Source organism: Aphelocoma coerulescens, chromosome 3 (genome assembly GCF_041296385.1).
Source record: "Aphelocoma coerulescens isolate FSJ_1873_10779 chromosome 3, UR_Acoe_1.0, whole genome shotgun sequence".
Taxonomy (NCBI): Eukaryota; Metazoa; Chordata; class Aves; order Passeriformes; family Corvidae; genus Aphelocoma; species Aphelocoma coerulescens.
Window position 1 is genome coordinate 111,467,863 of NC_091016.1, and position 25,573 is coordinate 111,493,435.

Here is a 25,573-nt window from a genome sequence, read left to right on the forward strand (position 1 = left end):
AATAAATTTCTGTTTATAGCAAGATGTAAATAGCTCCAAAAATATTATGAGAGTTATCCCAGTTTAGAGGAGAGAATGGGTATGTTAAAAAAAGAAGTATAGCTGCTTAGGTTTCTTAGGGTAGCTGAGAAATCTGTATGTGTGGATGAATACAGGATGTGTGGAGAGATCAGTGCCTTCTGGAATGGCATCTGGAAGCCAGACAGGATGCCCTGGAGCACTAAATGCTTTTGTATGTTCAATTGAACCGTGTTCTGTGTGTTAGGTTTAGAATCCAAATGATTATTCTTTTTCTTATGCTGATGCTAATGTTCAGTGCAGTAGATGAAGGTGTGTAACTGGGTTAAGAGAAAGAAAAGTGTATGCGCCAGGGTGGTAATCTTATTAAGCACAGAATACTGTGATTTATCTTGTCTGTTGTTGAAATTCCCCATTGGCTGTGTTTCTAAAAGAGATAAGGCAGTAGATTACACTAAGTTTTCATCCTAGCTCCTCCTGTTTCTCTCCAGATCACTGAGATACTGTGACCTACGTTTAATAAATTCATCTTCTTTGGTAAGGACAACCCTGGAGCAGGAACTTGGTTTGGCAGCATACTTTGTGAGCTCAGAAATTCACACAGAGAAAGCAGTTGTGAATGATGTGTTAGAAAGTGACCCAGAGAAACTAAGCAGTACTGACAATGAAGATGAAGAAATAGCGACAGAAGGTATTATCTATTACTGGTAATAAAAGAAGCTGTAAAATGATTGAAAATTATTAGCAAAAGCACAAATGTATGGGTGAGGGTTTCTCACTTTAGTCTTCCTGAGTGAGCTCTGCTCCTTAGTTCTGTTTCCTCTCATAGAACCTGTGTTTTCTCACCCTCCCTGCCTGGGACTGCTGCTGCTGATGCGTTTTAACTTCTTGCAGTTTTACTGCTGCATTTGTTGCCTCTCTCTGTTTTCTGGCTCCCTCCTGTGTTCCTCCTTTTCCCTGTATGTTCTAGCAGCCACAAAGTAGAGCTCGAGTAGGAACACCCGGTGACACTCACTGTTCAGAGGACCCTCTGTGCTCTCCCTCTCCAGCAGGGAAGGGTGTGATTTGCTGTCTGAGAAGCAGCAAGTGAATCCCACCCTCAGGGCTGTGGCAGCTCCAACTAAACTGTCCCTGACTGATGCTACCAAACCTATGCTTACAGTGATGTCAGTGATAAAGATTCCTTCCAAGGAAACTGTATATAATGCAGCTGAGTAGTCTCTAGTTTGTCAGGCGTTAAATAGGATGGATAGAAAATATATCTCAACATAGAAACTTCTGAGTTCTCCTTGAAAATGTCCATGACTTCAAATTGACAGTGTAGAGTTGGTGAATTCATAATTTCTTAAGAAAGCAATTAAGAACATACAAATGTGTAAAAAACCAACAAGAATACTTTACCCAGGAACAATTGCTTTTTGGTTTTGGTTTTTTTTTGAGTTATAATTGATGGGCATTATCAGTTATTTATTAGTTCTTTACAGTTTACTGTCTATTGTCCCTGAGGAAAACAAGGGATTTTTATCCCTGTAAACTATTTAAATCTCAAACAACTTGCCTTCATTTCCTTTTCTATACTTTGAGGAGGAAGAAAGCCAATTACTGTTCACCTAAGAAGTTCTTACTCACTGAAAATGATAGCAGAACAAGCTGAACAAAAATACTTTCTTTAATCCAATATGTACTCTTCATAGAGGAATGAAATACCTGAGGTCATATTCAAACTGTGTTCAACAGATGCCTGCTTCAGATGTGATGAGTACCTCTTGTGATGAGTAATTCTGTCCATTTAGTTGAAGTATGCTGAGATTATATGTGATCTGAGTCAAATGGGCTCCTAAGTTGTCTAATGCTGCTCTCCTAGTCCATGAAGTATGGTATGATCATCCAGAGTCCAATTCTATGTGAGAGTCTATCTATGTGAGATAGACTTACACTCTATGTTTTCTGATGGCAGTGCTTATGTCTCAGTTCATGTTAAAATTGTACAGAAACAAACATTTTAACTTAGAAGCCTGGGCTAGGAATCTCAAGTGAATGGCCTTGATGGCCATCCAAATATGGAATTTCATTACCAAAAGCTGAGATATAATCTGGCCATAAAGCTGTGTGGGGTGGGAGGTAATTTCATAACATATTGACAAAAATAGAGCTTGTTGCCTGCTGCTTTCCCTGACACTGGATTAGTGAGGAATGTAAGACATGGGTCAGAAAAGAAACTGTGGTTGAGACAGGCCTAGATATTACCAGCTCCTGGTTGCAGCACTGATTTTTGTGAAGCTATTACAGCTCAGCATGTGTAAATTAGACCATAGGCTGATCCAATATTGTGTGGTAGGAACAGATACTCTCCATGCTGAAAACAGTGTCAGGATGAGGGCAAACCCCACACAAACCCTTGTGTACCTTTCCTTACTTTGACAACATAGCTGTGACTTGCAGGCTTACCTAAATTATATTTTGATTTTGTTTTCCCTTTATCATTCATGAAACAGGTTCTACTTCAGAAAAGAGAAGTCCTATGAAAAGGGAAAGATCATGTTCCCATGACTCTGCATCTTCATCTCTCTCTTCAAAAGCTTCCAGTAAGACCATAAGATCATCTCTGTTAATTTAAGTTTAGGACATAAGAGAGACCTAGATTATTATTAGATAAATAATAAAAGGCATAAATCCCTAAGGTTTTGATAAGGCCTATTTTAATGGGATCACTTAAGATGACTAAAAAAAAGTAAGAATTAGACTTCTGAAATATAGGAAATTGGGTATTTTCTTGCTTGAAAAATTATCATGTGATGGGGTGCATAAAGTAGGTGCTTCTTATTATGTGACACTGAGGTATAAATCCTCGATTAGTACTGTGATGGCTGTGTGTGTTCACTGAAGCTATGACAATTTATGAAAAAAGAAACATGCTTTGCATTTAATTTTTTTTTTTAATATAGGAAAGAAAAAGCATGCTCCTTCTCATTGGTATTTTTAACTTTTTGGTTTTGCTCTAAAATGTTCGCTCATTAATTTTACACTGTTTGGAAGCTCTTTTTGGGGTGGATAAGTTTTTAAACAGTTTCTTTTCAATCCGCACACTGATGTAGAAAGCATGAGGGAATTTTGAGAACTACTACAACTCTTTTGTCTGATAACTTTATTTGCTTTTAATGTAGATAATATTAAGAGGAAACTTGAAAAAAAGTCAGGAATATAAATTGTGCCATAACTTCCTAAAAGTTGCAATGTCATGAAGCTTTTTAAAACATACTGTTTTTTTGTCAGTGACAGTAAATTATTTTTGATCTTATTGTAGTTTGCAACATGGTGACATGCATATTTGGGCTTTGATTTCTACAGGCACAGTGGTGGTTACAAAAAGGAAAAACATCTTGAAAACTTTGGATAAGCTTCATCACTTTTATTTTCAAAATGTTTTTTCTTCTTTGAAGTTGGGCTGCTCATAATTTTTACAGTGTCCGTGTGGCCTGCCCGTGGCTCTGTGCCCTCAGTTTATCTGTGGTTAAAAAAATCTTTTTCCTTTCTTTTTTTTCCCATGCCCTTGGATACTGGTATTTTGAGGGATGTCACAGTGGTGTTACTTGCATGGTTACACCAATCATGGTGCTGGTGATACTTTTGTATTCATTGCTAATGGTTTTTACTGACTATTTTAGATTAATAGACAGTTAGAGGATATCTTACTATTTCTTGAAATCAAGAGAAATTACTGACTTTTTTTCATTCAAATATGGGGGTTTTTTGTGAGCCAGGACAATTGTTTTCACCACGAGAGGAAATCTGGTTTAATCTATGGTCAGTCTTAGGGAGATATTTCTAATACCTTGTGTAGTCTGATTCCACAAGCAGTTCTCAATCTACTTTGAAGACTGTGAACTAGCTGCATGTCCTCTTTCACTAAGCATTAAAGATGCTCAGAACCACTTAACATGTATTAAACTTTCAAGAAATCTTTATAGTTAAAATATATAGGGTAAAAATATACAGCTTTCAGAAAATCAGCAATTGTCTGTGAGGTGTATTTACATCACATATTCATGGCCAACATTCATGAGTTCAGTATGTTCTCTGAGCTGACCCAAAGCTGTATGAATGCACTAATGCATTATGTAGCAGCAGGGACTTGAGAGCTGCCAGGTTTTATTAGATCAGCCTAAGTGCTGCAGTGACACACACATGGGTGGCAGAGCAGAGCTGACTCAGAGTACTGTTTTTAGATGTCAGTCTGTGTAGACTTGTGTGGTGTGATGGGATAATAGCCTGGAAATACTTATTTTCTTTAATTCATTTAAACAATGGTTTCAGCAATTTTGTATTTGTCTTGAGTGATTAAATTATCTGGTGAACACCTTAAGTAAGGAATGTATGAAGGAAACAGAGGATAGGACAATCACTGACATCTTCCCTATGCATTTCAGTACTTTAAAAGCCACTTTCTGCATTGAAATGAATACTCCAAACTAGTTCCATTGTGGCTTCCTGTATGAGGAAGGTCAAAGCAAGAAGAGGAGCAAGACTGCAGTGTTTGCTGGACAATGTATCGAGATGATCATTTGCTGTGTTTTGTTTAACTGCGGCCTTGACTAGCAGAGATACTTGCACTGTGTTGAAATATAAATTTTTTTTTAGTTACAGCATTCTGCACTGAGTCATCTTCTCCCCAAGCCCTAAGCAACAGCATGGAAGAAACTACAAACAACTATGAAAGGCAGAAGCAGAAGGTAGACAAGGGGGCACAAACAACAATCAGCAAACACTTGCCACCAGTAACTGAACAGATGGATATGAAACAAAACATAAAAAGTGCCCAAGTCTCCATCACCTCATCATCCTCCTCACCTTTCTCCTCCTCTTCTTCTTCCTCTGCACCTACTCATAACTCCTTCATCCTACAGACTTCTCAATGCTCCATGACCAAAGCATCAAAACAGCCTCCCATAGTTTTCCTGCCCAAACTGGTTTATGACATTATTACTTCTACAGACAGCAGTGGACTTCCCAAATCCTCTTCCCTCTTGCCTTACCATTCTGTTATGTGGGCAAGTTCTTTTCGTCCTCTTATGAGTAAGATGATGACGTGCACAGAGCAGTCTCTATACTACCGCCAATGGACAGTTCCCAAGCCAATCCATATGGACTACAACAACAGAAATGAGGGCAGAATGGACACCTTTCACCCAAGGAGGCTGCTGCTCAGTGGGCCACCACAGGTGTGTAAAAAGAACAAGGTATTAACATTGATTTATTTTGTTTGATTTTATCATAATCTCAGAAAAAAAAATTAGTTATTATTATTCATACTTGAAGGGGTGTTTTTTTGTGGCGAGTAAATTACTTATATTTTATTTCCTAATCCCTTCTAATAAAAAATATCTTCCTTTCTTTACTGTTAGCCTGAGTTCCAATACAGAGAAGCTGCAGCAATGTTCATTTTCTGTCAGTCTCTCTCCATTAAAATGTTTTAAAGATAGTTTGTTAAAGAGATAGATTTAATTTATAATTTTAGTTGGTTAAAGTTGAATATGCGTTTACATTTTAAATAAAGATCAAGGATCTTAACAAAGCCACTTTCTTATGATCAATATGAAAGCAGCTGGGACTTTATAATTAAGTTATTTTGTTTCCTTTGCACAGCAGACAGAAATAGAAGCTGTTGTAAATAATACATGCAAGAAGGCTAGTTCAAAGTAGCAGAACCATATTAACAAGATGAGTAGCTGATCCAGGAGTTTTTAAATTACTTTGAAAAGATACATGGAAATGGGTCGAGTTCTAAGAAGTTAATTCTCATCTTAATTCTCTAGGAATGTTTAGCACTTATCCTGAGCAAGGTATCTCCTAGTTAAGTGCCCATTGCAGGCTAAAGGTAATATTGTGCCTCTCATGTTTTACTGAAGCATGAAGCAACAAGATAGGAAGAGGCCCTGTGCCTACTGAGAGCAGATATATTTCTTGTGAACCTCAGAAGTCAAACGGGATAAGTGCAAACCAAGACAAAGATATTTCCAGTATTGTAACATCAACTCAAAGAATAATATTAACCTTTCACATGGACTTAACACTTCCTGCATCAAGAAGTGTAGGCAGAAATGAAAACAGTTATTAAACAGCTCATGGATGAATGTTGGTAACATGTCAGACAAAGTATAAGACTGCCAGAGTAGTATCTTCAAAAGAATTAGGAAGTACTTGCTTTCTTTATCAGGAAGCAATTCCTGTACTAAAATTTAAATCAGGAAGCAATTTTCTGGTTAAAATTAAAAATACTAATTCAACAGAGGAAGAAATCTGGGCACATTAGTGAATCAAAATTATAATTCTCACTGTCAGGGTAATTAGTAATAAAATATGCTCACCCTTCTCTCACAGAGACATTTTACCCTGCACACTGGTCAAAATGTTCTGTTGGAAGACTTGATATGTTTTACAAGGACAGTTATGTACATTAGAAGGCAATAAATGCATTATTTTTATAATAGATTTTAGAAAATGCAGCAAAAACTGGATAGGTATAGAATAATTTATCTGTAAATTAGCTCATCTCTTGGAAGTGAAGCCATTGGTTAGTGAGTATAATTTAATATGCATCACAATGAGCAATATGCATCATATCTATGACTTGATGTCTAGTCCCTGGTGCACCCAAGCAAATGCCTATACAGAATTCTAAATTCACTCAAATATTTTTTCTTCAGAACATTCATCTTAAAGTTCCCCAAACTGCAAATCAAGGTTTCATATGTTTGCTTTTTAACTGGATTTCAATTTAGAGCTAGCATTTTCCTGAAGCATGGAACCTATTGGTGAGCACAGCTCAGTCCTGTGGCACCACATCCAGGGAATGAAGCAAGCATGTCTTAAGACACTTCCTGAAGAGGAAAACTGCTGCCCATATTATTACTCTACTTTTTTAAACATCTTGCTACAATGGGTGTATATACCATTCAGCTTATGTAATAAAAATAATAGGGAAATACTTAATACATCTATTACTAGCTGTATTTTAGAAGAATGTAGCATGTGGAAACAAGGAGAAGAGCCATCAACATTTGACCAACTGTCTGTGGATCATCAGCATGTTTTCTGCAAATCAGCATTGATTCACAGGCCATAGTTTGAAAACCACTATTATGGTATGTGAAGAACTGTCTCACCTGGAAATTAAAACAGAAAAGCCTCATGGAATTATTTCCCCTTTTACTGTATTTCTCCGAAAGTGAAGCCTGAAATCAGATGATACTTTATACCAACATGTAAGAATAATAAAGTACTTCTAGTCCTGGTGTCCAGCATATGGAAGAAGTTAAAAAGGGAAGCTCATTACTGCTACACCTTCTACAACAGCACTTTTGGATGTCATTCCATGAATGCATAGAAGCACACATGCAATTTATCTGACTGGAATGTTCTCTCTCAGATTCTTAGTTGGTTTGCACTCTATCCATGATATCTATAGCAAGCAGAGTTCAGTGGTCAAAATCCTTGGAGAGTTTTCCCCTCCTCTTTGTAACATATGTCTTTACTGCAAAAACTAGACCTTTATACCTCGAATTTTCTGCAGAGAATTTGAATTCATATTCCTTCCTCTTACTACAGCTACACTCTTCATGAATGAAGAGCTGCAGGGTATGCATATTCTTAGTATTTTATGGGTCAAATCATCTCTGGAACTAAGGATGAAAATACAAACAAAACCCCTAAATCTCTGCAGGCCCCAAATTCCTTGGTTATCATCAGTTTTTACAAGATTTGAGATTTTGTTTCTTTGTCTTCTGGGATTTTCTTCTTCCAAGTCTGATTCTTCAGACTTCTGTCTTCCAATGTCAGGTAGACAGGAACAAATTAGAGTAATACTTCCATTATTTCGGAATATTGCCCCCAAAGTGCCTTATCTTACAGAGCACTGAGCACTGCCACATATTTGAGGAACCTTTTTCTGGAAAGTAGAGCTGTTTGTCATAGCGGCACCTCTCATGTACATTTTCTTTCAGGAATTGTAAAAATCAGCCCAGTTTTAGGTTCCTTCAGTCTTTTCATCTGTTTGCAACTTTGGCATCCAGAGCAAAGACAGGATATGGGGAAAAGGACCTTGCTCAGAGTACTTCCTTACCAGTTGTTGTCACTGTTAGAATATCATGCTTAGCCCAGAGTCACTAGTTAGGATCAGCACAGCATTGTGCTTGGCTTCCCTAAAGCCATGTAAAACTGAAGACCACTCAGGTATCCACCTTAAAATTTCTTTTCAGATCTCCTATTTGTTGCAGTTGGGAGATAGAGGATAGGCAGATGCAGAGCTTTATGCTTAAAGGTGTACATATCCTGCGTGCAGGATCTCTTTGCAGCTACTTACAGTGCACAAACTTCTGGAAAAGGGTTAATGACAGATGGGACAGGGGCTCTTTGGAGAGATGTGGAAGTTGGGTTTATTGACAGCTATTCAGTACTTTCCAACAAAGAAAGACTCTCTGTGCAACTGATGCCATGATTATTTTTTGCCTTTTATTTTATACCCCTGTTATACCTTTTTACAACTTCTGTATTCTTAGTGCTTTTTGCCTACATTCTTGGACTTGTTTGTTCAGCTAGGAGACTAAGCATTTTAGAAGCTTTGTAGGTAGGGATCAGTGTGCCCCAGACCCCAAGGTCCTCTCCAGAACACATCTGTAAACTAAGATAGAACCATCCAGGGGAAGGTTCCTTGGGGAGGGGGGTTCACTCGAGCCTCTCATTGGGGAATCTTTGATAGATATGCTAATTAGTAAGACCTATAATGATGATACATCAGATCTTTTGGGAGTGGGCATTGTAGTGTGCATTTCAGTGCATTCAACCTGGATGTGTGCATCTAAGGATCCTTAAAATAAATACCAAGGTAAAATCCCTTTTTCCCTTCTAACTGTGTTTGACTCTTGATTTTAAGACCAGGAAAAGGCATCACTATTTTGTTTTGCCTAGAGATGGTACACATAAAAACAGTGCAATTAATTTTAAAGGTGCATTTCGCTATCTAGGCATGCTACAAATTCACTTGTTCAAGATTCTTCCCTTCTGGAGTAAATGCTGATTGTAAAAGAGAAGTCACTCTTTTCTCAATTAAAAAAAAAAAATCTTCTCAAAATTACCTGGAAAAGGTGTTCTCTCTTTCACCAATTCATTTCTTGAGCAGCAAACACAAGCAAATCTGCTAGTGGAGTCCAGATATAAATGCTGCATGTGCTCAGCCCAATCTCTGTCCTGGCAGGGAAACATTCTGAAAGCACAGAGAGAGAGATTCCTGAAAGTTCCCAACAGCTTTTTACATACAGCATTGCTCATATCTAGCAGTTCCTAAAGCTCACAGTACTGAACTGGAAACTTTTAATGTGCCAGATAATGAGATTGGGTAAGGTCTGATGCATGTAGTAACATAAGTGCATGTGTTTCAGTTTAGTGGTTTAGCACTTGTCATCCTCTGGTTTCCAGCATTTTTGACTCATGACCCTACAGCTTTGTGTACACTTGAGCCAGTTGACTGATGCTTTTCATCTCAGCACCACGTAGCAGTATCCTCATCATTCCAACATTGTGGAAAACCATTGGCAAAGACTGGTCCCCAAGGAAACAAAAAAAGAGATGAGTTAATAGAATAAAATTTTCATGATCAAAAGGAAAAAGTAAGATTTTCAGCCTGTTGTTCTGTTGACAATTCTAAGTATATACTTCCAAGAGATTAAGAATAAATTTTTATATAGATACCTGATATCAAGGAGACACGTGTTGCAGTGGGGTGTCCTGCAACATGCATTAGTCAGCGAGGCCCGTGGAAAGAAGTATGGACCGACTCTTGGTAGATGTTTCAGAGATCTTTATTCTCCAGCCACATGGCCGGGGACTGCCGAAGAACTGAGCAATCACAGGACAACCAGGGTCCTCCTCCAGGCAGGGGAACACAAAACAACCAGTGGGGAACAAGACTGACCAGGGAGTAGGGAAACCCCATAGGCCATGCCTCTACTCCAGGGTCCCCTCCCCCCAGACCCCACGCCAGGGGGGAGCAACCCCAACAGACAGGTGTTCTTTTGATAAATGATCTCTTGTTTGAAATTAGGGAACTGTTAATCCACTGTCAAGCTACCCTGTGTTTAATGAAAAGATGATCAGAGGCACTTCAAAAGAGTATGTTTATAAGAGAATAAAAAAGGTAATCTTAGACATGAGGAAAACAAATGGAAGTATTTTCTTTGTTTGCCTCAAATGTGGGAAAATAAGATGGTTTTTTTTTTAGCTCATCAGTCAGTAGCCATTGCAGCCAAGTTTAAAACCTTGTTCCAGGGTCAGAGGAAAAATTCTCATTGGTTTCAATGGATTTTACATAGAAAACAAAACTGTGAGTTAGAAACATCTGGTCCACGGGCTGATTATAGTCCATGCTGTCATTTCCTCTATTCAAAGTCACTTTTTTATCTGTATTGTTCCAGGATGACAGAGAGTTGTGTACTGACATTTGATTATCAACAGGGATAATGATACCCTTATACACCCTTTGCAAGCAACTGTTCAAACTGCAATCTGATATGTTAAAAACATCAGACAGTGAGCTTTGACCAAAACAAATGTCTGATCTCTTGCTTCGAATTTAAAGCCTCCCTTCCTCAAGTGTTGAGAGAAAATGAAATTTTTTCTTGACATAGATGGAAAATAGTAACTTTAATACTCTGTTTAGCAATTCAACACGCTAGGCTTCTGACATGTCATAGCAGTAATGGAAGTGAAGCTGGGTTTTCAATTCAGTAGTGATATAGACTTAATCCAAAATTGGATGCCACTTTGTGAAATCAGTTGCTGCACAATGTGTTGGAACCGATCTACACGTTAACCTCCCCTGTACAGGCCACACACACACACACTCATGGTTTGTAAAGCTTCCTGCTTATATATGGCCTTATTTACTTGATGTTATCATCAGCAAACTACATGTGAAAGACAGAAGAATCCATTGAGAAAATCATTGGCTGTGGCTTATACCTTGCAGCAATACTATTTGGTGAAATGAAGAGAAAATTTATACAGTGTGTTGATGGGGAAAAAAAGGAAGGAGAAAGTTATATTCTTAAGATAATTTTAAAATGGACTTTAAAAAGGTAATTTTAAAAAGATTGGAAGGGAGATAATGTATTTGCAGCAAGAGAGGTGGAACAGCACATTGTTGCATGTACTGTGTCCTTCAGGAGTGAAAGTGCCCAGCACAAGCTCTCCCAGGGATTTGTTGCCATTTTTACTCCTCAGGATAGTCACTGTACTTCAGCAGCAGGCAGTGTACCGGTAAATCACATGGAAATGAAAGGGTTGGGGTAATTCTTTAGTTATCTTGTAATTCAAGGAGGGTTTTTTTGTACATTTTATGAGCTTGTATGGATTTTTAAATCATTCATTGCCTGTGTAGAAGCTATAGCATCAGGAGATAAAATTCTTGTCTGTGGACCTGTAATTAGACCTGTGATATAAAATGCATTTTTCACCTAGGCTCCTGCATAGAGAGAATAAAACTGTTGAGCATTAAACATTTCATTTGTGCCAAGGAATATAAAAATACAAGGATATTCAAGCACTGAATATTAATATTCAGTTTCACCACAGCTACAATTTCCAGATATGTGGAAAATTAACCTGGTGAAAAGCAAAAATTTACTTTTGTTTTTTTCTGATTTATATGTTTACAGATAGGGAAAACAGGTGCCTATCTGCAATTCCTCAGTATTTTGTCCCGAATGCTGATTAGACTGACAGAAGTGGATGTTTATGATGAGGAAGAAATCAACATTAGTAAGTTCCTGATATAAAGATACTCTGGAGACAATAGAAAGTTGTTATGCTAAATTGAAATATAATTGTCTGTATATTCTATGCCTATTCTATGCTAGTCACACTTGCAATTACTTTACATTATTTAAGTACTGTAAGAAAAATTTTCTGTGATCTTCAACTGATACATAAGAATATTTTATTTCTTTATTCATCATTTGGAATTCAGTCATCTTCTCTGTAAGCAAAGAACATATGTCTGTTTTTGGTGGAAAGAGATCAACAGCATTTATATACATAGCATTTATGTATATTAAATGATATCCAGCCACTGGTTTTCAGTGTAGAATTGGAATGAAGTTTTGTGGTAAAGTATATAAAAGGAATGATTGAAATTTTGGCAGATTTATACCATGAGGAGTAATGCCATATTTTCTAAGTACACAAGATTACCTGAGGGAAGAAAGTTTCTGGTCTCTGACAGATGATTTTAGTCCATACTTGCTTTATTTACACTGTATTACTCCTCTGTGTTTCCAGATGTATTTCTGTAGCTCAGACAGGATGTGAAGATAATTTTTAAAAGGCAGAGTTGTGTTGAGGTGTGAGGTACATTTGTGCAAAGGTTTACCTCTTGGTGCATAATGATACTGAGTCATCAGATTAATGAAAGAAAAAATGAAGCAGGAATAATAGGTGCAGCAAAACCATCTATAGCAATATTAAGACCTTAAAAAAATCCTGAATTCTTATTTTTCAATAATATCATAGACATAAAAGAAGAATCTGATCAATACTACCATCAGCCTGGAGATATGTGGCCAGATTTGGAGATATTTAAGAAGATGCCTTTTGACTACACTATCCATGATCCAAAATACGAAGATGCAAGTCTGATTTGTTCAAAGCTTCAGACTATAAACAGTGAAGGTTAGAATTTTAAAAATCTAGATTGGTACACATATATGTATGTATTTGCTTTTAATGTAAGAATCCTGTTAAATTTTTAAGCAGAGTTAAAATATCAGAATTGCTTTTGACTAAGCAATAGTGAAAAAGGATTTCAAGTTTTCCAGATGAGGTACCAGAGTATGACCCTTATAAATGACTTATGGAATATTATATGGGTAGTCTTCCATTAAAAAAGCTCCAATTCCTCAATAAGTTTGTGTATTTGAAGGTTTTATAAAGTGGGATTGTCCTGCTCTGTAGAAGTGGTTTATGTGGGTAAAGTTAGTTATGTATTCAAAAGTGTCTATAGGTATATTTTTTAGGTTTTAGGTTAGGTTTGGAAAGCATGAGATGACCACATCCAGATTTAGATTCCTGGAGTGTTGATGTGTGAAGTAGTCCTCTGAATTAGCCAGCTGGACATACACAAGCCCATGGGACTGGGTAGCAGGGAGGTAACACTGCAATTCACAAAGACCTTGGCAGGCTGGAGAAGTGGAACCTCCAGGAAGAAACCTCAGGAACAGGATCCTGTTGAACAGTTCACCAGATGTGCCCCTTGCACTTGGGATAGAATAATTTTTTTCAACTGTACAAGTTTGGGGCCAGCTCTATAGACAGGAACTTTGATCAAGGTGACTTGATGGTCCTGGTCGACAACAATTTGAACATGAGTCACCAGTTCTCCACTGGGTTAATGGCTTACTAATAATCTAGCAACAGGTCAGGGGAAGTGGTGATTCTTCAGTGATGGCAACTCTAAGGCCACGTCTGGGTATTCTGTCAAGTTTTTGGCTTCCCAATACGAGAAAGATGTTGACGTAGAGAAGTGAGGCTTGTGAGCAGCCACCAAGATATGAAGAAAATTGGGAGTGAATTGGGTTTGTTTCATCTGGGGAAGTCTAGCAGGTGCATCTGAATGCTGTCTTCAACTTCCTAATGGGAATTTATAGACACAAACTGTTATAGATACACAGCATAAGGACAAGAGACAACAGACACAAGTTGTAATATAGGAAATGACAATTATAATGAAAAATATTTTCAGAATAAAAGTGGTCAAACCATGGTGCAGGTTGTCCAGAGAGATCATGGAAACTCTATTCTTGGTGATTTTTAAAACTTAACATGACAAGGAACAGCTTTGAGCAACCCAATCTAATGCTGAAAATCTGAGTGAAAGATGAAACAACAAAGTCCTTTTCAGCAGAGAATACCATCTCTTCCCTCAGTCTCTCACAAAGGAGACCCTTTGAAAAATACGGATATATACTAAGGAGCAACATGACTAAATTGCCAAATTCATTTCACGTAATCTACTGTGATGTCTGTCACAGAATGGCAAATGCCATAAGGCTCTTTTTTACTATTTATTGCTTTTGTAAGCATTCAACCAATAATAGCAACAATAAAAATTATAATGATCAGGCATTGCTTACATCTCAGCTTTATGTGAAATCTGCACAGAATTATCATAATCATGAATTTGTAGATACTTCTTTGTAGTTCCTTTTGCTGTACATTGCAATTTATAAAATATACTGTGCTTAGAATGAATTCACGGTTTGTTTTGTACGTGTTTCATATTGCCATTTTTCCTAGAATCTGATTTCAGTGACAGAAACAGTCTATCACGAGAGTACATTCTAGCCTTGAATATATGTTACATTTAATTTGTTTCATTTCTTAATAGACAGATCAATGAGCAGGAGACAGGAAGATATGTACACGTGCCACCAGACAACTAGGATGAGATTGTCCAAATATGCAGCATATAACACCTACCATCACTGTGAACAGTGTCATCAGTATATGGGTTTCAATCCCAGGTACCAGGTAAAGATTCCAGATGCTGCTCTGCAGATTAGAAGCTGAAGCAGACACAATGCAAACATAGTTTGTGTACATTCACTGTATTTAAATTGGCTTAGAAGTTGTATATGTACAGCTGATTTACAGATATTGTTATTTCTTGAGGTTTGCCTGCTTTGACCAGGCTGCAGGTTTGGGGAGATCAGAGGACTGATCCTTGTGTCATTTACACTGGTTTATTCAGTGCTGTGATCTGCATGTGTACTACAAGTTAAAACTACTTTCCCAGTAAACTTTGCACCTGAGTAACTGCAACAGGTGCTACTTCTGATAAAGGAGTAGTCCAGTACAGAGCAGTCTATGTGTGGTGTACAACTTGCTCTTACTGAGTAACTCTCTAATTTCCTGCCTATTATAATGTGAGGAAGAAGGTGTCAGCAATACAAATACTGGCTTTTATGTGTCAGTATTTCTGAAAGCCAAGAGTAGCCTATGTTGGTACAATCTGCAAGACGAAGCTGAAACAACTGTTTCAGAAGAGGGAACACTTTAATGTGTATTTTTTCTTAGTGTAAGATGTAGCCTAGGGAATGTTGCTTAACACTTACGAATAATGAAGTAAAATCTAATGCCATACAGTAAGTGACTGTAATCTATTTAGAAATTTTGTAAATGTATATAAACTACACTGAGACCTTGTAGTTTGACTTTAATTGGAATTATCCTATTTTTCCCATCCTTAGATTTATGAGTCCACTCTGCATGCATTTGCCTTTTCCTATTCTATGCTGGGAGAAGAGATCCAGCTGCATTTTATCATTCCAAAATCAAAGGAGCATCATTTTGTCTTTAGCCAACCAGGAAGACAACTGGAAAGCATGAGGCTACCATTAGTCACAGATAAGGTATATGGCTATTTTTATTTATATTTATGGCCATATATGGGAGAGAGACACCACCAATTTCAAAATTTGTTGAATTAGTATTCTCTATACTGCTACTCCAACTGTCAAGAGACAATGAAGATGTCCTCATACTAAGTTTGTATTTTCTCCCAGAATGGGATACATGAAAAAAAATTTTGGAGCCACCAATAAGCTCTTTCTTTGCTCGTTATCAAGGTTGATCCTTTGGTTCTTTTTCTATTCACTTGCTCCAGTCAGAAGATTTTTACTGTAGTTTTGGCGTAAGGTGTTTCTTACTGTCTTATGTGGACTTAAATCCTTTTCCATGTCTAGCCTCAAGGTACCTGTGCACTTGGCAGGTCAAGCTTAGCAATCCTGTCCATTCTGCCACACTCTCATCAGTCAAACTGTGGGAGACAGAGGAGTAGAAACTCCTGCAGTTAAAGGAGGCTTTGATTTACAACCCTGGAAGAGACTAGGTCTAGCTTAATTGACAGAGATTTATAGATTTTAAGACAAAGGATTACAAACCTGTGTTCCTATAGTTATAAGTAAAATGTACACTGTGTGTTCTGGTGGAGAGTTTTAAATGTAATAGTGTGATTTTATATAGTTTAAGAATGTAGATGGTATAAGAGAGACAGCTGTGTGTATGTGACATGAGAATTTATTGGTCAAAACGCAGCTGCATTGCAGTGAGAAGTGCCACAGGTGATAGGTCATAAATGCAAAACAAAGTGTTGTTTTAAGTGCCTATTGGATTAGAAAGTTATCAATTAATTCTAAATCTTGTGACTTTCACCATTATTCAGAGGTATTGTAAAGCCTCACGCCTTGACTGATGCGTTTTGTTATTTTAAAACAATAAATTTGTGTAATCGCGTAGTCCCATCCCTGAAAGTTACTTCCTCCAACGAGTGAACATGCAGGAAATTCGACACAAACAAGCCAAGTGATGGAGCTTTCTTTTTTCCAACTCTTACAAAATTTGTTTATTTTCCTATCAAGGAAATCTAAAATGTGTCTGTTTGTCTAGTGTCAGTGGATCTGGTTTATTCTCCTGAAGAATCTTTTTCTGCTTTCTCTCTCTGGATTAAAACAGAAGCTCACACTTCTTCTTACCTACAGAGTGAAGATTACATAAAAAGCCCCACTTTTACTCCCACCACTGGTCGTCATGAACATGGGCTTTTCAATTTATATCATGCAATGGATGGAGCCAGTCATTTGCATGTTTTAGTTGTCAAGGAGTATGAAATGGCCATATATAAGAAGTATTGGCCCAACCACATCATGCTTGTTCTTCCAAGCATTTTCAACAGTGCTGGAGTAGGTAAGTGTAACAAAAAGTTCTAAAAAATGTGGACACGCAACTTGGGCCCCTGAGGTGTTGTTACTCAGCAGTGAAATGCAGACACACACCTTGCAGCTAGGATGTCTGATCTGGTGATCTGGACTCCTCCTGAAGACAGTGTGTCACAGCTGAAGATACAGTTCTCTTAATTCAGGACACCTAAAACAAGCTAAATGTGTTGCACCCTAGAAATACTTAACTCTCTTCTATTGACTTTGAAAGAAGCTGAGGTTTTAAATCAGATGGACTTACTGACTCTGTTTCCTTCTGGAAATAACTTGTGTATCATTTGAATGGGCAGTGATGCTCTGGTTGGGTACATCCCTGAGGTAGGTTCTGCTAATGTGACACCTGTGAAATGCTTGGCTCTTTGCTTGTGCTGCTGGAACAACTTATATACAGCAGTAGTGACAAACATTCAAAGTAGATCATCAGGGACAATTTCCCATGTCATCAGGCTAGTCAGTCACCATCTCTAACTCTTTGCACTACGAGATGCTAGTGGACACAAATATTTGTTGGGTTAAAAGAAGTAGTTACTAAATCCTTAAGACACTAGCAAATCTTTACCACAGGAGTCAAACTTCATTTTGCATCCTTCCCAATGTGGTTCTTTAAGTCACTTGCTTGGCAAGTGACAAAGCCAAGGCTTTGGGCTCTGGGTGATGTTGGGGTGTTAAAAACTCCAAGGTGATTCACGCCCTTGTCTGCAGAAATATTCACTTCAAAAGGCTTCTGAGTTAAAAGCAAACTATTTCTGCCCCTACTTTTAATCTGATGGTTTATGCCCATGGTTTCAGGTGCTGCACATTTCCTGATAAAAGAGTTGTCTTATCATAACCTGGAGCTTGAACGGAATCGGCAGGAAGAGCTGGGGATAAAACCCCAGGATATTTGGCCTTTCATTGTCATTTCGGATGACTCCTGTGTTATGTGGAATGCAGTAGACGTTGATTGTTCAGGAGACAGGAAAAGGTAAATAGTGTAATATATGCTTTTTCATCTGATTTATTTTAACCTTTCTCTGTGTGTAATTTTGAAATTATGTTTGCTATGCTACAACTTCTACCCTGTACAAGCAGAGAATTCTATTTGCCTAAGGAGAGTACTTTTCTAGGCATCTGTCTTTGCATAGCACCATGTAGTGCCTGTTTTCCATTCCTGTCCCCTGAGGATTTATGTGCCCTGCAGCCATCGCTGTCCAAGCTAAGGTTCTTGGACTGCAGATTTCAGACTCTGTAAATGCTCCCTGATACACTGGACAACATGGACACTTACATGTACATTTTTCATCAGTTTTCTAGGGAAGCTAAATGACAATTCTGTTCAAGTGCAACTGATTTCCTTTGGCTCTTTTGTCAGTCCCAGTCTGTGTGGCTCTAAGTTCCCCAAAGCCCTGAACTAGTATTTTTGTTCTCATTGCTTTGGAATATTTTTTGTGCTAGATATTTTTATCTATTCCATGAACAGTGCTGTAGGAACCCAGAGTGCCGAGAATATTTCTCTGTCTGTTTTGAAGGGTTTTTACCCCCCTGAACAACACTGTTTTAACCTCCAACCTTGGAAAAAACTGCCTACAATCAGATAAGAACTAGAAAATACAATGGTGTGAATTGGTGATAGACTACTATGTAAGATTGTCACAGGGTGAAAAATTTAGAGGTTTTAGGCTTCTCTTTGCAGTAAATAGATAAGAGCAAAAACCATCAAAATGGAGGATTGTTGTTGTTCTCCAAGCCTTCTTCTTCTTCTTCTACTACTCCCTATTCTGCAGTAAAAGTAATTTGGGATGATTGGACAAAAAATTCTGCAGTTCCTGGCTGTGTTACTGAATAATTGGTAGGAAAGTGAAAATAATGTACATTTTTAGTAACCATTGGTTAAATTATCTTTAAAAGGCTCTGTATATCTTGATAAACACACACTTCTCTCCTTCTTTCACTGCTCTATGTTATGCCTGGGTCACGCTAGTGGCTCTGTTCCTCTGATAAGACTTAATAAACAACTATCTGGCAGCAGTGAAACTCCAGGAAGAGTCTCTGTTTGTTCTCGTGAACTCCTTGCAAGGACTTTGAAAATATCCTCTCCCATCAGGAGAGATTTGATTTATGGCACGGTTCAGTGTCACAGTGCCATGCAGAATTTACAGCAAGTTTTCAGAGAATGAAACTCAATGAAAACTGAGATTTATGGACTCTAGGGGTGGGCTAGAAGGATCTTAATACTTTGTGCTTAAGTTATGGCACAAATCAGCAACCCTCCGAGATTCACTGGAATATTATCTAGGTAACTTTAAAGGTTTATGTATCTGAGTGAATGTTTGGAGAGATCTAGACTAAGTTTCAGATCTGTCGTACCAGTCCCCACCACATAAGGACCAGTTAGTTTTAAGTTTTAACTAGAATGAGAGACAAAAAAATACAATAAAGACAACATGGGAGTTATCTACCTGAAAGTTATAACAACTTCCAACTCTTAAGAATTGCTCTTCAGGTGAAAGAGATTCTGAGTGTTCTCTATATATTTTAAATTAACACATTTTCATAATTATTGTAGTGACTATACATGGACTGAAAGGAATGTTTCCCTGAAGCAAATTCTGCAACATATTGAAGCAACTCCCAATGTCACTCATTATGCCCTAATTGGGATGAGGAAATGGTCTAGTAAAACAAACAGTGCTGAGATCAAGGAACCATTCTCCTGCTGCCATGTGCATGACTTCATTATGCTGAATGTGGATCTGACACAGAATGTACAGTACAATCAGAACAGGTATGTGAATCACTAGCACCTTTCAAAAGGGATAATGAACCAAATAAAGGAAGTTTTACAAAAGCTCTTGTTGTTTTTTTAGGGAGGTTGTGAATGGCATGCAGACAGATTTTGTTTTCTTACTGGTGATTCAAATCCTTACCAAGCTGCCAGAAGTTGGAAAAAGACATTAATTTCTATAGTTCCACTAAAACAGTCATATTTGTATGACAGGGTAGACACACTCAGCAGTGTGCCCTGCAGTATTGGTCTACTCCAAGTGGCCTTTGGTAAATACTGTGCTTCCCCTTTTGTCTGCTTACCTGCTCTGCCTTCCAAAGGAAACAGAGATGTATGGATGAATGGTGCATAGCCAAATCTTGTTCTGATATATATCTGGACTTTTTACCCTGAGTAGCGCAACACTGCAGCATACTACATGTGTGCTCATCAGGACAATCAGAAGAAAAGAATAAATAAGTCTTGTTCACATTGGTGGTTGTTTCTCACATTCAGCTGTCTCAGAAATCACACTTTTTCATTTATTGTGACACTTAGGATATATCAGATTATAATTTTGTCATACACAATATTACCACAGTTACAAGAACTGTTTTCACTAGGTTCATAATCTCACAGAATTTCACTGATCTGAGTGAAATAAACAGTGGGTTTCCCCCAATTTCTGAGGGACATATCACTAGAGGTGGGATTCACTTGTCTAAAACTGGTCTTTCAGCACCTTAGAATATAGAAGACATCCATATGGATCTGGCAGGTATGACATGAAATCTGTGTGGTTTTCTGTAAGCCAGGTGGAATAGCCCAGGTAATTAAAATGGCTCTACACAACTACACTCAGGTAACTGAACTCTTCAATCCCCGCAAGTCACTGCTTTTCAGAAGAACTCTCCTAACCCAGGAAGGTATCTTTTGAAGTCCAAGCTTACTTATAACTGCAGGGAAGCATTCTGCTTTCATTATTTTGTGAATAAACAGATGATGTATATTTCTATTGTCACCAGCCTGACACTTTAAAAGAGCATTTAAAATTTGCCCATTCATCTCCTGGTACAGAATGGTGCTCCCGGGCTGCCTAACTGTGTTACCATATGAAGCATAATGTATGAAGGGCAAATGGAGGCAATGACAATAAAGCAAAATTATATGAGTACAAGCAACAATGTTAAAATGTCAGGAATGCCACATCACAGCACCCATTTCCTGCCTCTGTCTTTGAACCACACAAGGCCCATAGTAATCCTGTGTGTGGGTACTGCTGAGTGTGAAGTATTGTATGACATTCCAAGCCTGCGCAAGGAAAAAGGTATGTTTTAAAACACAGAGACAGTGTCAGTCAGGGATTGCTAAGATCACAGACAAAACTTTAAAAACCTCTAATTGGATGCCATGTTCCTCACTGATGCCAACTGTTGCACTGATTGCTCAGTTTGCTTGAACTCAAGTCCTAAATGTCAATGCAGTGGTTCTGCACATCATCCTGTTTCCTTTGCAATAAATGTATTCAAAATGGAGAACTGAGTCTGAATTTTCCAGAGATCAGAGTATTTGAATTTAGTCAGCTTTAGGGGCTTACCTTTTATTCTGTTCCATCATATTTTTAAAATATGTCAAATTTAGTTCAGGGATGTTTGGCCTCATTCTGCTTAATATATTCCCATGTCCCAGCAGTTTTCTTGTATTAAGACTCATTGCCTTCAAATAGTTTTCATTTCTAAAATAAAATTACATTAGTTCTGTAGAGGAACATTGAAAAAAATTGCTAGATATTCATATTATGAGGGGAAAATAAGTAGTCAGATACTTCTTTGCATTTGATAAATCAAATGTAGGGCCTCATCCATTTCCTTGGAAGTCAAAGGAATTAATTTCCTTGACCGTATTTGGAGTAATAATGTATGTAGCAATTTCTTATGACTACATTATTTTAATAAAAGGCAAAGAAAATGTTTTAACTCCTGGGTATTTTCCTTGGCAATTTACTGCCTTTCCACTTTATGCTTTTGATCCTTTTCCTCCCTAAGTGCTTTCCTCCTTCATTCTGATCTTCTCAAACTGATTCCAGCTTAGTTTATTATTAGAAAGCTGAAGCTCCTTTCACTAACTGATAGGCACTGGTGGAGGGTCAGTATGTTTGATACCTGTCCTTCCTGTGGTGCTGATCAAAGGCTCTGAGTCCTTGTATTTGTCAGTGGGTGATGAGAAACATTCCTCTGACCTGCTATAATTTTATTCTTTCCAGATTTACATGTGATGATGTTGACTTCAACTTGCGTGTCCACAGTGCTGGCCTTCTCATCTGTCGGTTCAACCACTTCAATGTCATGAAAAAGCAAATTGCAGTTGGAGGACAACGATCCTTCCACATAAAGTCTAAGGTGGGGACTGAGACCTCTGTTGCACTGTTGTTAAAATTCTGTTTTCCTTTTTTGTACCTTTTAACCAGGAGACCTGAGGTATTTTGATGCACCATCTATTGCCAGTAATGTCTGCCACGTGGGGCTTTCTTTAGTTATTTATTTCAAAAATCCACAAGATTCTTGTCATAAATACGCCTTTCCTTAATAATTTTCCTTTAAAACTTCGGAAAACATGTATAGTGTCTCTTTGCAATCCAAGTAACCATTCACTATGTGGACTTTATCTACAGTATAGAATTGTTCATCTTCATGCCACTTCATAGGTAGGAGTATTTTGAGTTCAAAGAAGAAACCTCAAAGACTATAAAAACAAATATAGTTCTACGAAACTGAAACTTTTTTGGTAGCAGATATTTTTGGCTGAATAACTTTTCTTCTTATGTAAAACTTAGATTTTTAGGGTAAACCTATGTTTTATACCAACCAGAATTCATGTAAGTATAACTTGATTGATTAAGATTGATCTGTATGAGAAATATTTCTTCCTCATAGGTATCTGACACTCCGGTTTCAATCTCCCCTGCTCAGTACATTTGTGCTCCTGACAGCAAGCACACCTTCCTGGCAGCACCTGCTCAGTTGCTCCTTGAAAAGTATCTGCAGTATCACAGCCATCGCTTCTTCCCTCTCTCACTGAAGAATTACAGCCATCCAGTGCTATCTGTGGACTGTTACCTTAACTTAGGACCACAGGTACTGAACAAAACAATCTCCAAGTAGCTCTAGAAATTTGTAGGCTCTGTTTTTGATGGGTTAGTTGATTTATTCCTTATAATATTTACACAGCCTTTGAAGAATGAGGTACATCTCTATAACGTTAAAATCAAATTTTTAGTCCCATAGAGGCTTCAACTAAAGTATATGGAGAGCAATCCCAGAATTGTCCCAATTACTAAATAGTCTGTGAAGTGTTTTCTCAATCTGCTATAATTTGGCTCTTCCTACAGAAAATGTCTTCCACAAGAGGATTTTACAAATACTAGATAACCCTTAGAAAGCACTTCAGATATATTCAGATGTTTTAGTTCACTTTAGACTGATAAGCTGAGGCTAAGAATCAAATACTAGACAACCAGTTGGAATGGGAGAAGCTGACATTAGGTCTCAGGAGCTGTTGGCTCTCTCTGATGAGTTTGGATCTAAAGCCAAGTACTTCAACTCAAATATGTCGATAGAAATTTGGTATTAGGGTGGTGTGGTTCAGGAGAGAGGCACTGTTTATACCTCTTCACTTGAATACTAAATGAAATGCAGTCTTGCTGGATTTACTGAACTTCTCTTCCAAAGAGCTGTGTAATAACCTTCCCATGTATGCTGCTCCCAGAACATTTTGAGTACTTGTGCTTTTGTTCCCACCATGTTTGGGAAAACAAACTCTGTGGGAGGGTGTTGTACTGTCTTCATCCATTGCATCCTTTCAGCTCTAGCCCATTCAGCACATGAAATGAATTCAATGCCTGAGCTGGAATATGATATAGTAGGATTGAAGGAATATGGAATAGGCATACTGGTACAGTGTCTCAGTTGCTGTGGTTCGGCCTTCCTCCACTGAATTATGCTGACCTATGCCAGATGAGGATCTGCCCCAATTAAGTAATACAGTGGCACTTTGGAAACAAAGTCTTATGTGGAAGATTCCTTAATCTGAATTTATGAATCCTGAAAGAGGTCTGTAAATATTCCCAGTTATATATCGAGTGGATATCAAGAGTAGCCATAAAAACAAACCAGGCAAGAGGAAAGCTCATACATTCATGTATATGGACAATTCTACTGACTTGAGTAATCCTATCATAATGTAAATGAAATTTAGAATTTCTAAGGGTCCTTTTCATGTCTGACTGCACAGTTACTGTATTTACTCACATATAATTAAAATGTGCAGGGCAGGTCACAGCATTATGGTTGTGGGGAGCTACTTTTACTGCAGCTTTCAAGCTCTATCACATCTAAGCCTTGTGATTAATAGTAACAATACATAGTTATGAATTGTGCTTTATGTATATTGTTGATAAGTAGTGGGATGTTTTGGAAGGAACTATAAGGCTCACAATATTTGTAGTTGGAAAGAAAGTCTGAATTTGAATCAGGTGCAAATACTGGAAGCTTCATAAAAATTCTTAGCTTTATATGGAAGCTCGAGAGATGTTATTTTTTTTCCACCCTCTCCCAATCAGATTGCAGTTTGCTACGTGAGTTCTCGGCCTCATTCTCTGAATATCAGTTCCTCTGGTTTGACATTCAGTGGTCTCCTGCTGTACCTCTGTGACTCCTTTGTTGTAGCTAGCTTTTTGAAGAAGTTTCATTTTCTTAAAGGTGAGCTGCAATAATTTTATTACGAAGAATTAGATGACATGGCCTCTGGGAATATGGGGAAAATCTATTTTATATGAAATCTATATGTGTATATATGTATATGAATGTATTCGTATTTGTCTTTATATATCCCACCCAAATCTGATGCTTGATCATGCTGGCTCTGCATTGTAGTAAACTGGTATATAGCAGTGCTATAAATTCTGCAGATTTCTAAGTGGGAAGGAATGTTGGATCCATATCATCATGCCTAGAGTATGTGCACAGCTCCTTACTCTGTGTTTGAAAACTGAGTATTGAAGATTTATGCATGAAGCATTTACCTGCTGTGTTCTAGGAGGTTTTCTAAATTTCGATAGAAAATGGGTGATGGACAAGCCTCTATCAAAATCTATTTTCTGTTTTTAGAAAGAGAAACTGGCTCATTTATAATTTGTTCCTAATACCCAGTTTCTCCATGTAATCCTTATGATGGTGAATAGCAGTGAAGACAACTAACTTGCACTTATATTGCAGACAGTCACATTGCAAGCTTCTTTTGGATCCTTCTGCTACTACCTTAGGCATTTGGTGCTCTGGGGATCTGTTTCACTCAGCTATATCTGTCACTGAGAGAAGAGCACCGTGGTTAGTGCCTCTTGAAACTGGCAGAGTTGTTATAAACTGCTGAGTTCTTTGTTGCATCTAAAACAGAGGCTACCAGTCAGTCTTGTTTTGCATAAACCAGTCAATTTTTATATTGTGTAGTACAAACTGTGTTTGCTTTGGGATTTCTCTATCTCCCCTGGCAGTCTACTTGGATTTCTAACCTGTGACATGAGAATTAAACAGCATGTGACTGTCTGTCTTGTTTCTTTTTATTATATTCACAGGATTTTTTTGTCTTGGGCATTGCCTCTTACCTCAGCATCTCTCATTTAGATTACTGAATGCTGGTGAGGTAATTATTTCCTCTTAAAGGAGGACTTTTCTCAGAAGCCAGGAAGCCATGCATGCAAGTTAAAGTGGTTATCAGCATGCCAGTCAGGACAGTTGGCATGGGTTACTGAAGTATGATTTTTTTACTTTGGCATTCTGGGTTTGTCTGTGTCTCTAGCCACATAGACCAGATTCTTTGCTGCCAGCACATGAGTTTACCAATCCAAAACCCACTACAATTTGTGACTAGTTTTAAAGATATGTTTAGACTATTTCTGGGCAGCAAAGCACAAAGAGCTTAGTCAGCCATCACA

General features: G+C 37.8%; 1 protein-coding gene across 4 annotated transcripts in view; it reads left to right on the forward strand.

Moving 5' to 3' along the window:
* The window catches only part of GREB1 (growth regulating estrogen receptor binding 1), a 90,132-nt gene that overhangs the window by 62,426 nt on the left and 2,133 nt on the right, over positions 1-25,573 (forward strand). For all 4 annotated transcript variants that reach the window (XM_069011607.1, XM_069011606.1, XM_069011609.1 and 1 more), the window contains 13 exons: positions 510-709; positions 2,514-2,603; positions 4,657-5,237; positions 11,727-11,829; positions 12,580-12,738; positions 14,453-14,595; positions 15,315-15,476; positions 16,605-16,809; positions 17,631-17,805; positions 19,387-19,605; positions 21,848-21,983; positions 22,518-22,718; positions 24,203-24,341. In XM_069011607.1, the coding sequence (XP_068867708.1) occupies positions 510-709; positions 2,514-2,603; positions 4,657-5,237; positions 11,727-11,829; positions 12,580-12,738; positions 14,453-14,595; positions 15,315-15,476; positions 16,605-16,809; positions 17,631-17,805; positions 19,387-19,605; positions 21,848-21,983; positions 22,518-22,718; positions 24,203-24,341 (2,513 nt within the window). The remainder of the gene's footprint in view (positions 1-509; positions 710-2,513; positions 2,604-4,656; positions 5,238-11,726; positions 11,830-12,579; positions 12,739-14,452; positions 14,596-15,314; positions 15,477-16,604; positions 16,810-17,630; positions 17,806-19,386; positions 19,606-21,847; positions 21,984-22,517; positions 22,719-24,202; positions 24,342-25,573) is intronic.